The 15,333-nt window shown below is 36.1% G+C and overlaps 1 protein-coding gene across 2 annotated transcripts in view; it reads left to right on the top strand.

The window, feature by feature from the left end:
• LOC111062199 (facilitated trehalose transporter Tret1) overlaps positions 1 to 15,333 on the top strand; it is an 88,798-nt gene that overhangs the window by 61,985 nt on the left and 11,480 nt on the right. For both annotated transcript variants that reach the window (XM_039440809.1, XM_039440810.1), the window contains 2 exons: positions 5,003 to 5,211; positions 10,151 to 10,420. In XM_039440809.1, coding sequence (XP_039296743.1) covers positions 5,003 to 5,211; positions 10,151 to 10,420 — 479 coding nt within the window. The remainder of the gene's footprint in view (positions 1 to 5,002; positions 5,212 to 10,150; positions 10,421 to 15,333) is intronic.

The following is a 15,333-nucleotide window of genomic DNA, read 5'->3' as shown; positions in this document are numbered from 1 at the left end:
TCCGCCATTTTTCTCAAGAATATTATGGAGCTCCTGCAATTTTCCCAGAAATGAGACTCATGTCAGTTGATAGGGCTAGGGCTTATGAATGGTATCCATGGTATGAATTTTAAGAAAATCGTTACAGCCGTTTTCGAGAAAACCGTGAATAACATGGTTATTTAGTGATTATCCGTCATTTTTCTCAAGAATATTACGGAGCTCCTGCAATTTTCCCAGAAATGAGACTCATGTCAGTTGATAGGGCTTAAAAATAGCTATCCATGGTATAAATTTGAAGAAAATCGTTATAGCCGTTTTCGAGAAAACCGTGAAAAACATGGTTTTTTAGTGATTATCCGCCATTTTTCTCGAGAACACTACGCAGCTCCTGCAATTTTCCCAGAAATGAGACTCATGTCAGTTGATAGGGCTTATAAATAGCTATCCATGGTATAAATTTGAAGAAAATCGTTAGAGCCGTTTTCGAGAAAACCGTGAAAAACATGGTTTTTTAGTAATTATCCGTCGTTTTTTCAGCCATTTTGAATTGAATTTTATTGAATTTCTTATTGTCGGATCCTCATGGTATAAAGACCTTGAGTTAAAAATTTCAAGTCAATCTGTTGATTAGGAATGGAGTTATCGTGTTCACAGACATACACACATACACACACACACACACACACACACACACACACACACACACACACACACACACACACACACACACACACACACACACACACACACACACACACACACACACACACACACACACCAACACCCAAAAATCATGTTTTTGGACTCAGGGGACCTTGAAACGTATAGAAAACTTGAAATTAGGGTACCTTAATTTTTTTTGGAAAGCAATACTTTCCTTACCTATGGTAATAGGGCAAGCAAAGTAAAGTAAAAATAACTAGCGAAGCTCTGTGCCCCGATATTATTTTATTATGCAAGAAATAATATTTTTCAATTATTTCATAATGGATTTCCATAATTAAGATGAAATATTTAGTCGATTATTAATTCTACATAGTTAAAAGACGATCTGGCAACAGAGCAAAGCAAGAAAGAGATAGCGCTATTCGCTTTGTGGAATGATAGACAAGGATAGCAACACTAATGATAATCAAATACTGTCATTATAAACTAGATATCTCACTATTGTGGATATTATCATTATTTTTGTAATCTTTCCTCTATATGCTATGAGTGAGTATGAACTTCATATTATTTGAAAAAGTGCATAAAAAATTCCTTAATTATCAAAATGTTGCATCAAAATCTGTGACACGTGCCAAAGTAATGATATTGATGCACTCTTTGAAAACGTTTCTGCTGATAAAAACTGAGAAATATTTGTCTAGGTTACATAATTTTTTCGCGGATTCTTGAGTGGTTTATTAAACTTTTTCGCCACACTTGGATGTAATGAGCTGGTTTACGTGCGTCATATGGTGGCCGAAAGTGATTGTTTTCCGACCAGGCCGGTAAAACTTTACGGCCCTAGGGCTGTAAAATGACCTTGAATAACAGCTGATTCTGATTTGATATGAACGGGTTTACAAAATAGTTTATGAAACAGAATCAGTTTATGCTTCTAGAATTGAATAAAGTATTCTGCAGTAATATACTATCATTTTATTTGGATGAATGAAATAGAGGTAAGATATCTTCTTCTTCTATATAATAAGAGAGAGTGGGGTTGTGTTTGTTCGCATCAAAACATGTCAACTTGTGGATTGCATACCGGAAAAACGGGAATGATTTAGATCTCCAAATTTTGAACATAGATTCTAAAAATATCAATCTCGTGCACCTGGAAGCCCAAATTTCTATTTTCCTTCTAGATTTTTCAGAATATTAATGTTCAAATTCATCTATGCTACCATAGGCTAATTGAAGTTCCATAGCCCAAAGTGTGTATTTTATCAGCAGGTTATAAGACCACCATTTACGAACGTCTATGTAGCGCAGCGGTAAGGAGCTTGCTTACGGAGCGATGGTACCTCGGTTCAAATCCCCCGATGCTTCCCATTTTTTTGTTCTTAATTTTTCCCTCGAAACGTATTATTATCAATTATTTTTTGAAGGAATTTGTTTTCATTACTATTGAACTTGGATTTTATCAAATAATTATTTTCAATGTAAAATTTTGCCACCAGTACAAATGAATTGGACATAGTATTCATGCTGTAGGCCTATAATTTATTGAATTTCATAAGAAAAACATGAATAGATCACAATAAAATGAGTAATAATTTATATTCTTCAGTTATAATGTAGGCTACTATCAGACACGAATTCCCAGTGAAACGAATATTTTAGGTATTTTTTTTTGGAATTGGGAAAACAAAAGGCTGCCTGATTCAAATTGAGGAGGATCCTAATAGAACTAAAATTTATTGATGTATTGGAAAAATCAATATGATTCTGTGAGGTTTCCAAGTATTATGTATTCTTCAGTTTTCTATACTTTAATAACTAGATACTAATAACTATACTAATAGCTAGAGCTATGACCTTCCACTTTTGTTTTCGGAACTGCTTAATAAACAATTATTCTCATATATATTGTTTATTTCTCTGTGTGGCGAAAAATAGCGTTCGCACCACGGGCAAAAATGTTTTTCCGGCTCTCAATCTTTTCTAGTCCTCGGCCTACGGCCTCGGACTTGAAAACCGATTTCGAGCCGGAAAAGTCTCATTTTCGGCCCTAGGTGCGAAATATACTATTTCAGCCACTCACTTGACATCGAGTACTTTTTTCTCAACAGGTTTATTTTCATCAACAGCTATTTTTCTAATTTCTCATCAGAAACTGATTTGACCTACAGTGTAACATGCCGGAATCACTGTAAATCTGTGATATATAAATATAATGACAAATTAATTATAAAATATCGGAGCACCGCAACGCTCGTTATTTATTTATTGATAAGCAGAACACAATTCTTCAAAATGATTGGGGAAGGACTAACAGGCACATCCCAAAACTGTTTCTTCCCCGAATTTTGATTTATACACTATAAATATTCCAAAAAGTAAGTTATGTTCCATGCACTTGAATTCAGGTCCAATTTTCAGTCCAAAGATTTGAAAACAGAAACGTTCTGATTTAGAATGTTTACAAACCAAATTGTGTAACAAAATAACACTCACTAATCACTCAAAACTGTAGAAAAATGATTAGTTTTGAATATTATGATATACCATGTCATGTCAACAAATCAGATTATTTTGAAATAGTCTATTAAAATTTCTATAGTGAGGTCCACGTTATATGAATATACTATCCTTGTCTATAATTCGACAAAGCAGGTAGTACTATCCTTTTCTAGCTCCTCAACGATGCCAAATCTGTTTTTGACAGTGTAGAAATGTAATTAATTGAGGCAGAGAAGAGGCAACGCTGTTCTTTTATCTCTATTTACTGTCATTATAACGTGGACCTCACTATAGATAATATTTCTCGTGAGATACGGTAAGCCGATTGATTACACAGCTGATCTCCCACACAGGCACACGCATCTTCTGTTATCGACAGACGACGAAATTATCAGCTGTTTTTCCAAGGATGAATAATCATTATCATTTTCAGCGAGTTTTCCCAGGGATGAGACCTAGTGCAATCGAGTTTTTATATTATAAACCTACTATGTTCCAAATTTTGTGAAAATCGTTGAAGCCGTTTTCGAGATCCGTTGAACATAAATAACCATATAAATGACCATATAAATAACCTGATATAAAAATAGCCATATATAAAAATATAATACGTAAATGAATGAAAATGAAGAGCGAAGCTAAGGGCTCCGAGCTTCGCTCGTCATCTTTATTTATTGATAAAGAGAACACAATTCTTTAAAAAGATCGTGTTTATATTTTACAGCTATACGTCAGTTTATGAATTGCGGGGATGCGATATTTTGATTTTCCACAGAATCACTCGCTCACTTGCTACTATCCACAGACGACAAAAGTCTCAGCTGTTTCAGCCAAAGATGAATTATCCTTTTAATGTCGTGCAGCGAGTTTTCCCAGGGATGAGACCTAGTGCAATTGAATTTTTATATCATAAACCTACTATGTTCCAAATTTCGTAGAAGTTGTTGGAGCCGTTTTCGACATCTGTTGGACATAAATAACCATAAATATAGATAACCAGATATAAAAATATATACAGAAATTGCTCGCTTAATATGATAGTGGCTTATCTATGAATCTATGAATCGTGATAGATTCTCACGATAGAGGACTTCCTCCTCTCCATCTTCCTCTTACTCCTCGTCCCCCCAAAATCACATCTCTCTCCTCTTCTTCCTCCTACTCTTCCTCTTAATGCTCCTCCTCCTTTTCTTCCTTATTTCTCATCATCTTCCACCTTTTCGTCCTCCTCCTTCTATTTCTCCCACTCATTTTTTCTTTTTCCAACTTTCTGTTTCCTTCTTTTCTTCTTCTTCTTCTTCTTCTTCTTCTTCTTCTTCTTTTTTTCTTCTTCTTCTTCTTCTTCTTCTTCTTCTTCTTCTCCCCACTCTCTCTCACACTCTCACTCTCTCTCTCTCTCTTGAGATTTTGAATTTTTTTGGTAGAGAGTTAGTGGGGAGGATATTTTTAATATTCTTTCCGAAGAATGGACATTGATATGTCCAAAGCTCCGGCAATTTATGTCGATGCATAACAATATAATTATCTATAGTTATTATATTACAAATTGCTTTTTCATATCATATACAGTTAAATAATTATTTTCTTAGTCTATATTATGTTAATTCATAAGTGTATATTGTAATCTACATAAATAAAGTACTCAATCAATCAATCAATCTCTTTGCCCTTCTCTAGTTCTCTTCTTCTTTCTTCTTTTTTATGTTCTCTTTCTTCCCCTGTATCATTCACGATTTTCTATTATTAGCTTTTCATCGTGTCTAGCAGTTTCTGTAATCTATAAAATTATCTTTTCTCCAATTTTATCTATTTTTCTATAATTATTCTTTTCCCTTTTGTTCGTTTACAGCCAGCGTGCATTCAATAGCCACCCCCATTGGGGCTATCCTAGCTGGTCCTATGATGGACAACTGGGGTCGCAGGTTGACCCTGCAGCTCTCCCTCATCCCTGTCATCTTCGGCTGGCTCAGCATGTCTGTTTGGCCCAACCACTTCTTGCTCCTCATTGGGAGGGTGCTTGGCGGATTCTCGGTCGGCATGGGCCTCGGAACTAGTCAGGTATTCTGATTTGTCTAGATAACCTAAAAGATGATGTTCAATAATTGTGTGGAGGTTGAGTTTATACTTTTTTATTCTTTCAAATGACAGAAAGATGACATTATTATAAATTTTTCAATTATTGAATAATGAACACAAATAATGAAAATTTTTTGATCACCGTTCTTAGTTCCATGTTAGCGGCTGGAAAGGGTACTCTTTCCGGCCTAGGCCGGAAAGAAACCTGTTCTGACGTCAGACGAGAGTCGTCTGCAAACAATGTCTTTCAGATCTACGTAGGGACTGGAAAACAGCTGCTTTCTGTGCAGTGTGGCGAAAATAAATAAATACTGCTGGAAGATTCTTATTTTGATCATAATGTTAGTGTATTCATATGATTTTATGAACAAGGACTGTAAATTTTGTACCTTTTTACTTTCCTTGCCCAATTACCATAGGTAAGAAAAGTATTGCTTTCCGAAAAGAATTAAGGTACCCAAATTTCTAAATTTTTTATACGTTTCAAGTCCCCTGAGTCCAAAAAAGTGATTTTTGGGTATTGGTCTGTGTGTGTGTGTGTGTGTGTGTGGTGTGTGTGTGTGTGTGTGTGTGTGTGTGTGTGTGTGTGTGTGTGTGTGTGTGTGTGTGTTGTGTGTGTGGTGTGTGTGTGTGTGTGTGTGTGGTGTGTGTGTGTGTGTGTGTGGTGTGTGTGTGTGTGTGTGTGTGTGTGTGTGTGGTGTGTGTGTGTGTGTGTGTGTGTGTGTGGTGTGTGTGTGTGTGTGTGTGTGTGTGTGTGTGTGTGTGTGTGTGTGTGTACACGATATCTCATCTCCCAATTAAAGGAATGACTTGGAATTTGAAACTTGAGGTCCTTACAATGTAAGGATCCGACACGAACAATTTCGGTCTAATGCAATTAAAGATGGCGGTCAACGGTGAAAATGTTGTCAAAAACAGGGTTTTTCGCGATTTTCTCGAAAACGGCTCCAACGATTTTGATCAAATTTATCCCTGAAATAGTCATTAATGAGCTCTATCAACTGCCACAAGACCCATAACTGTAAAAATTCCAGGAGCTCTGCCCCATCTATGCAAAGTTTGATTTCAGATTCCCAATTATCAGGCTTCAGATACAATATAAACAAAAAATTCCAAGTGGAAAATGTTGAGCATGATAATCTCTATAATTAATGTTTTGTAACATTTTCACCTAAAATTGAAAATAAGCTCGAAATTCGAGAGAATATTACTATTTCAATTGCAAACTGTTGATTCTATTAAATCATTCACTATGAAGAGATAGCAGACTTCGCGTGTCTCCAGCGTTATTGTCCGGTCACCAGCTGACTTGAGATGCGCGTGAACACTAGCGTCAGTTGATCAATTTTCATAACGGCAAGGAAAGTTGTGTGAGTGCGCCACACCAGATTTTTCAAATTATGCTCAAATTGAATTCGAAACTGAATCTTTTTGTACCATTGCATATACAACAATAAAATGATGATGGATATGAATATGGGCTATGAATAAGGGATGAATATGAGTATGAAGAAAAATAAAAATCTCACTACCCTTTTTGAATTATTTTATCACAACATGTTTCAACATTGATGCCATTTTCAAGTGATATGAAGTAAATAAATAAATAAATACTGCTGGAAGATTCTCTTTTTTGATCATAATGTTAGTGTATTCATATGATTTTATGAACTAGGACTGTGAATTTTGTACCTTTTTTTAAAGGGTACTGCGATTTTTATTTTTTATATATTTATATTACAAGTAGCCCTATACAGGAAAGAGATAGATGAATATGGGATATGAATGAGGGATATAAGAATAAGTAGCCTACACTCAGCAATAAATTTTCCATTTTTCGACCGAATTATACTTATGATGCATGATTTTGGACCACCTGACGAGTCGAGAAGAATGAAGTGTAGTATGATGAAATCCTAGCATTGTGTCAAAAGTTATTAGTATTTGAAATTTTGATCCTTGAGGTGTCCTTATGCGCGCCTCTCCACTAGGAAATACTGGAATGAAGTGCACCTAACGGGTGATTCTCATAGAACATAATATCATGAACTTATGTCATTGTGCGAAATATCAATGTGAGGGCAATGTAATTGGTGTTGATGGTTGAAGCTTAAAATTAGGTGTTTTCACAATACAAGGAGCATTATTGTCAGGTGTACCTGGGAATCTATATGAGATAGAGCGCTCTACCTAGTCTCAGATGTTAGAGCACAAAATTGCGCCCAGAGGGATTTCGAATTATACATCTAAATGGTAACAATCGGAAGATATTGGCCCATATGAATAAAAACAAAGCAAATGCTCATGAGCAAAAGCATTGAACATAAGGTTTTGCTCATGAGCAAAAGGTAGAAGCAAAAGCATTTGCTCATTTTGATATGAATAAGCTTTACCTTATACTCTTACCTTATGCTCCTGAACTCTGGAGCAAATGCTCATGTATTTTTGAAGATGTTTCATCAGCTGATTCACTTTTGTAGCCTTACTTTGTTTTTATAGCTCACGGAACCCTAAATATGCAAGTAGGGTGCACCGCTTGTGTTTGTGTCGTCTGCTCTGTTTTCTATTAAATCTATGAATAGGGTTTTAGGTTAGTTGAGTTTAGAATTTTGAAATAATAGCATGAAAGAATGTCATCTCTATAATAATCTTCAGCATATTCTTATAATATCAATAGCCTTCTTGTAATCGTCTACACTCTCATCTTCTTAAATGCCTATTTCATATTTTGTGATGGCTATCTTTATGACAGGTAGCTTTTGTATTTATTCTTTTGTAGGAATAATGGTGATATATATCAATCATGGTTGAATCTAAAGGGTTTTAAAGTTCTCAACTATTGGTTGTGATCGTATCTGGTATAGTTTCCTCTTCCTCATATGAATTAGTTGAGCCATTTTACTATGAGCAAAAGGTGATAAGCTGCTCTAGACTAGACTCACCTTTTTTGAAGCATTTGCTTCAAAAGTTGAGCAAATGCTCTAGTTTATTCATACAATTTTGAGCGAAAGCTTTTACTTTTGAGCAAATGCTCAAACTATTTTTTTGATGAGCATGAGCAAAAGGTTTTGCTAACGTTTATTCATAGAAAATGAAGCAAATGCTCCATATTTTAGAAGTATAAGCAAATGTTCAACTTTATTCATATGGCCCAATGTTTATCAAAAAATAAAATTCATCAGAATTGAGTTTTCCTTTACATTTGACTCATTTTTGAAAAATCATAACTCAGTACTCATTAGAGATATAGAGTTGCGAATGATCTCATTTTATTCAAAAAATTTTAATCTTAAAAAACGGCCATAGCAAATTTTTCTGTCAGATCAACGGATATGGCGGAAATAGCTGAAACCTAGAAAATGAACCGAAAATACGAGTATGAAATAATGTATGAAATAATCACAACTACAATATATATTGCAAGCATCAATGTATATAGTAACTGGACTATATCCCGTTCGTGTATAAGCCATTTCTTTACTTTATTATAGTATCCTATCCTATACTATTAAACGAGCATTTTCTGTTTATATGTTTATCTGTTCGATTTTAATATCATTGAGCTATAAAAATGAAAAAGATTTCACAAGAAAATATTTTTTCCGATCATTACTTTTTGAGATATGAGCGCCTAAAATTTAAATTTTTGGGACAGAACATTCCAAATTCGGTAACAGATAAATCCATGAGATTTGAAGGATAGATTCTTCATAGTATTGTTGATCTAGTAAAACAAAAAGTTTCTAAAAATATCAATTTTTAAGATAGTTATTCAATTTACTAAAAATAACCAAAAACAACTTTTAGTCGAGTTATTTTTGGTAAATTAAATAACTTTTTCAAAAATTGATATTTTCAGAAAATGTTTGCTTTAATAAATCAACAATACCATGAAGAATATATCCTCTGAATCTCATCGATTTACATCTTACCGAATTTGAAGTGCTCTGTCCCAAAAAATCAAACTTCAGGCGCTCATATCTCGAAAAGTAATGATCGGAAAAAAAATGTTTTCCCGAAAAAACTTTTTCATTTTCATAGCTCAATGATATAAAAATCGAAAAACTTTGAAAAATATCATGAGTAGAAAGTTTATTTTTAGCCTCTGCCTTAATCATCTAATATCGGGGCAACGAGTTCCGCTCTGGAGTACAAAATCATGTTAAATTTATTACGAAAGAAGAAATTATAATATATTTATATTTCTTACAGAAAGGTTGGTTCTTTCTAATCACAGTGGATAGAGATTAATTCTCAGAGGAATGAAAAAATTCCACTCACAAAAGCATGTTAAATTTCAATCCAAATCAGAGAAGACCATTTCAAAAAGATAGCTTATCAGATTGGTTCCACTGGAATTAATCAGGATTAACATTTAACCGGCTCTTGTACAACCGGCACTGATTGAATGATTACAAAAGTTCAACGGCTGAGTCATGATTTTGTTTCAGTTCCACACACATACACTCGCTCACTCACTTCCATCATCAACAGACAACAAAATTTCCAGCTGTTTTTCTAAGGATTTATTTATCCTTTTAATGTCTTTCAGCGAGTTATCCCAGGGCTGAGAACTAGTGCAATCAATTTTTTATATCATATACCCACTTTCTTCCAAATTCCGTGAGAATCATTAGAGCAGTTTTCAAGATACGGTCAGATACAGATAAACATATAAACAGAAATAATTATAATTCAACGATAATCCCTTATAAATTCTGTAAATGCATTCTCCATTTAATTCCATCTATTAACAGAAATTTCTCGTTCAATAGTATAGGATAGGATACCATGATAAAGTAAAGAAATGGCTTATACACGAACGGGATATAGTCCAGTCACTATATATGTATCTATGGTAGACCTATTGTAATTCTTTATCAATATATTAAATTTGAATGATTTTAATTAATATTTTCAGGTGCTGATAGGCGAAATCTCAGAGCCAACCCTGCGTGGCTTCTTCATGAGTACCCCAGGAGCTGCCTATGCCCTGGGCATCCTACTGGTCTACGCCCTGGGGAGTCGTTTACACTGGAGGCTAGTGGCATGCTTTGGCCTGGTGCTTCCCTCCATTGCAGCGGTCGCATTGCTATTCCTCCCTGAGAGTCCTGTCTGGTTGGTGAACAAGGATAGAGCCGACGACGCAAGGAAGTCGCTGCTTTGGTTGAGGGGTGGACATCAGGCTAAGGTAGGTTTCATTTTATTCTTTATTGACCGAGCGAAGTGAGGTCATAAGGTGCGTACAGATTTACGCGCCGCGAACATGAGCAATTCACTTTTAATACGCTGATACCAAACTTTTTATATCTGTATTTTACCGTTTCTGTAAAAATACAGATATATGTATTCAAGATGTTCGATGTTTTTGAACGGGTAGTATTGTAGTCCACTACACAGCTGATTTATATCTGTATTTTACCGTTTCTGTAAAAATACAGATATAATCAGCTGATTAAAAGTGAATTGCTCATGTTCGCGGCGCGTATATCTGACGCACTTTAAGACTCAAGTCGACGATTTTGCATTTCTCTTTATGTTTTTCTGTTTATATTTATGTTCCGCATTTACAGCGAAACGCATCAATAGATTCTCATGAAATTTGACAGGTATGTTCCTTTTTGAATTTCGTGGCCACTTATACATACGGTTTTTAGAAATTTCGGTTTTTAGAAAAAGGATAATACAAAAGGAAAAGGAGTCTCCTTCGAACGCCAATATTACCGTAAAAATCATACTTTAGAATTATTCATCATAAATCAGCTATCTAGTGGACTATAATACTACCCATTCAAAAACATCGAACATCTTGAAAATGTATCTTTCCATCAACGTTAGTAGAGGCTATGATTGTCAACTGTCTACTAACGTTGATGGAAGGATACATTTTCAAGATGTTCGATGTTTTTGAACGGGTAGTATTGTAGTCCACTACACAGCTGATTTATGATGAATAATTCTAGAGTCTGATTTTTACGGTAATATTGGCGTCTTATTAGTGGTGGCTATGCTTAAATGCTATAATACTACCCGTTCAAAAACATTGAACTTCTTGAAAATGTAATAAATATTATTCTATCAACGTTGTAGACAGTTGCAGCCAGACCTGATAACAGCGCTCACACTCACATTCCGGGACGACACGTCACGGTACAATAGGACAGAAAGCTCTATGTCTATTTGGGATTTTTTCTAGACATTTTAAATTGATAAATTATCTATTGATTTTTGAGAAAACATAGCAACAGGTCAATGTAACTTACTGAGCGCGACGTCTACTGTTCACAGAAATACAGTACTAGTTCATTTATTTCTGTTTCAACTCTGATTGTCTTTTTTGTCTGTATGTAACGCGATTACGGCCAAACGTGTTGATAGAATTCGATGAGATTTGGCAGGAATAACCCTTTTTCAACTTTGCTACGATGTATACACAAGAAAATTGAGATTTGAAATTTTGAATTTTTTCCTGCTATATAGTAGAACCATATTAAATTTGAGCTACATATTTAGCTCAGTCAGCTACATATAGATACATATAGTAAGAGAACTCCCTAATGCTCGTTCAATGTTAATCTCAGTAAAAGAATTGAAAGAAGAAGGGAGACTATAGCTGGGTTTACAAACTCAAGCCATTAGCGCAAACTGGCTTGCGCAAGCCAAATTTGCGCAAACAAGCGAAATAAAATTCTTCTGTTCACACGCTCAGTTCAGTTTGTGCAATTTGCCTTGTGAATTTCACTGATACTAACCTAAAAACCAGAAGTATCAGTAGCAGTTATCTATGGAAGCAGTAGCTATCCAAATCAGTTTTGATCTATATCAGATTGTTATCCAGATCACTCATAGTATCCATATAACACTCCATAGTCTCCCTGTCAGCTTCTTGGTCAACTGATCGCATTTTTTCTATTAGGGCATCATAAGCATGAGATTTAGCCTAGCGATCACTGAATTCTTTGGACTAAATTTGCCATACACAAGGAAAAGATTTATAAACTTCTATTAAATCACTCAGGAAATCTTTTTAATTTGCCATATTTATTAATTATCATGATATACTAATATTATAGACACTATTAATTATGAAACACTTGAGAACTTAACACTAATATATTTAGCATGAAAACTTGAATAGGTAATAATGAATAAAAATCACGAGACAGACAAACTAGAGGTTCAGTTGCGGCACAGAGAAGAGATTAGACACTATTAATAGTATTAATTAACAACCTCTTCTCTGTGGTGCGGTCAGGATTCGCGTGCGCATGCGCGAAAACGTACTTTTGACCTGCCAGTTTGCGCAAATTGCATGAGCAGTGTTTAAACGCTCATTCCAATATTCCAACCCCGCAAGTCGATTTTCTGTCAGAACAGAATTTTCTCAAGCCAGATTTTTTGGCTTGCACAAGCCTCAAGCCACCGTTCAGTCGTTCACACACACACATTCAACTGCGCAAACTGGCTTGCGCAAGGAAGGTCCAAAACCCGGCTTAACTTTGATTGAGATAATCTTTGATGGAATCACCGTGAAAGTAATCAATAAGTTACTCTGAGTCACAATGATCCTCCAAAAAAATATAACCTATAGAAAATTATTTAGCATAATTGAGGATTCCTAAAGTGAAGTGCGTTTCCATTCCATTCGCACAAAACTCTGGCGAGAGGCAGCACCTTTGAAGTCAGTTACAGTGATTATTTATGTACCAATTGCATTGAAATTCATTTTCTAAGCTCTCCACCCATCAAAGAAGGTTTCTTGTTAGTAAAAATTTCAAAACTCATCCCCAAATTTGATGAAAAGCAGTGATCAAAGTTGCACCGACGGAAAAACGAGTAGAGAAAAGCTTAATGTAGTTGTAAAGTGTGACGCTAGAAAGCGCTGGCAGCGAACATGATACAAACTACCGTGATACTGTATCATTCGACATGCAACAAAATGCAACACGGGAACAGCCAAGGAAACTATAGTGAGGTCCACGTTATAATGACAGGCAGGAAGATGGGAGAAAAACATTGCCGATCCTCTGTCTTGTCAATGCCTTCTATAGACGGTAGCTGATGCAGGTTTATTGATGTAATATTAACTGTTCATTCTTGAATATGAAAAAAAAATATTCACATATTAAACATATTTACATATTATCGTACTTTTCCTTCCTTTCGTCCTCGCTCATCCTTCTTCTCCTCCTCCTCCTCCTCTTCCTCCTCAGACCCCTTTCAGACCTCCTTCTCCTCCTGCTCTTACTTCTGCTTCTCCTTCTTCTCCACCACCGCCTCCCCCTCTCAAACCCACTTCTCTTCTTCCTCAGCACCATCTTCTCCTCCTTCTTCTACTACTCCTGCTCTTTCTCCTTCCCCTTTTAGTCCTCTTTCTCTTCCACCTCCTTCTACTCCTGTTTCTCCTTCTACTCCTCCTCCCCATCTCCATTCTATTGCTCTTCTTCTTCAGTTCCTTCTCTTCTTACTTCTGTTCCTCCTTCTTCTCCTCCTTCAACTCCTCTTCCTACTTCTCCTACTCTTCCTTTCCCTTCCACTTCTATTACTCTCCCTTCTACTTCTCCTCCTCCCCCTTTCAAACTCCTCATCCTTCTCCATATTTTACTGCTTATTCTCCTCTTTTCTACTCATCCTCCTCCTCTTCTTCCTTTTCCTTCTCCTCCTCCTCCTTCTCCTACTCGCACCCCTCATCCACCTCCTCCTTCTCCTCCTCCTCTTCCTTTACTTCCTTCACTTCCTCCTTCTCCATCTCCACCTTCTCCTCCTTCTCCTAACTTGATAGGGTCATCTTTCCGCCTTGTCAGCACCTTATCACTATTTAGCCACAAATAGTTCTTACCCATTCCTCTCCCACTACCTTTTCCTCTTCCTCTTTCTCAACCTTTTCCTCTACCTCTTCCTCTTCCTCTTCCTCTTACTCTTCCTCTTCTACTACCTCCTCCTCTTCCTCTTCCTCTTCCTCTTCCTCTTCCTCTTCCTCTTCCACTACCCCTTCCTCTTCCTCTTCCTCTTCCTCTTTCACTACCCCTTCCTTTTCCTCTTCCTCTTTCACTACCCCTTCCTCTTCCTCTTCCTCTTCCTCTTCCTCTTTTACTACCTCTTCCTCATCCTCTTCCTCTTCCTCTTCCACTACCCCTTTCCTCTTCCTCTTCATCTTCCACTACCCCTTCCACTTCCTCTTCCCCTTCCACTACCCCTTCCTCTTCCTCCTGCACTACCTCTTCCTCTTCTTCTTCCTCTTCCTCTTCCTCTTCCTCTTCCTCTTCCTCTTCCTCTTCCTCTTCCTCTATCGGGAATTCACCGATTGTGCCCAGCGGTCTGTATGTGTTTGGCCACTCCCATATTGATTGTAACAAGTTGAACGTCCGTGACGTCATCACAAGTGACGTCATTCCGCTCTCACTATAGTGAGGTCCACGTTATAATGACAGTATTTGATCAACTTTGGTTTTGCTATCCTTGTCTATCATTCGACAAAGCCGGTGGTACTATCCTTTTCTAGGTCCACAACGATGCCAATTATGTTTTTGACAGTGTAGAAATATAATTAATTAATGCAGAGAATCGGCATCGCTATTCTTATATCTTTATTCACTGCCATTATAACGTGAACCTCACAATAGCAGCCGACATCACGTTCCCGGCTGAAAGAGCCAACTTCAAATTCACTCCAGTATCCTAGGGAAGCTTCAAGCAAAACACTACTGTATTATGGCAACATATCAGCCAAGTTAAGATTCTACTTTACATGCACTAAGCAAGCTGAAAAACCAGCATTTTTCCTGTTTTCTGCTCATTAAAATCTCAAGAATGGAAACAGATATTGACTTGAAAATTCACATGGTTCATCATTATAGTTTTTCCAAAGATGAACACTTTTTAATAATTTGTTTTTTCTTTTAGTTTTTCTCATTTTGGGAATTTAGCGTGATGATGTCATATTTGAAGAGAAGCATCAGCCAGTGTAATTAAAAATTTCAGCATATCGAGATTAACAACATGAATTCAAATCAGTTGGAATTTTATTTTAATTCCTTACAGTTTTAGTTTTTATTCCTCATAATTATTATTATTATTATTAGTCGTAGAGCTCCCGAAGTGGAA

The sequence above is a fragment of the Nilaparvata lugens genome, chromosome 14, assembly GCF_014356525.2.
Source record: "Nilaparvata lugens isolate BPH chromosome 14, ASM1435652v1, whole genome shotgun sequence".
In the NCBI taxonomy this organism is placed as follows: domain Eukaryota; kingdom Metazoa; phylum Arthropoda; class Insecta; order Hemiptera; family Delphacidae; genus Nilaparvata; species Nilaparvata lugens.
This window is presented reverse-complemented; position numbering and strand designations above follow the sequence as displayed.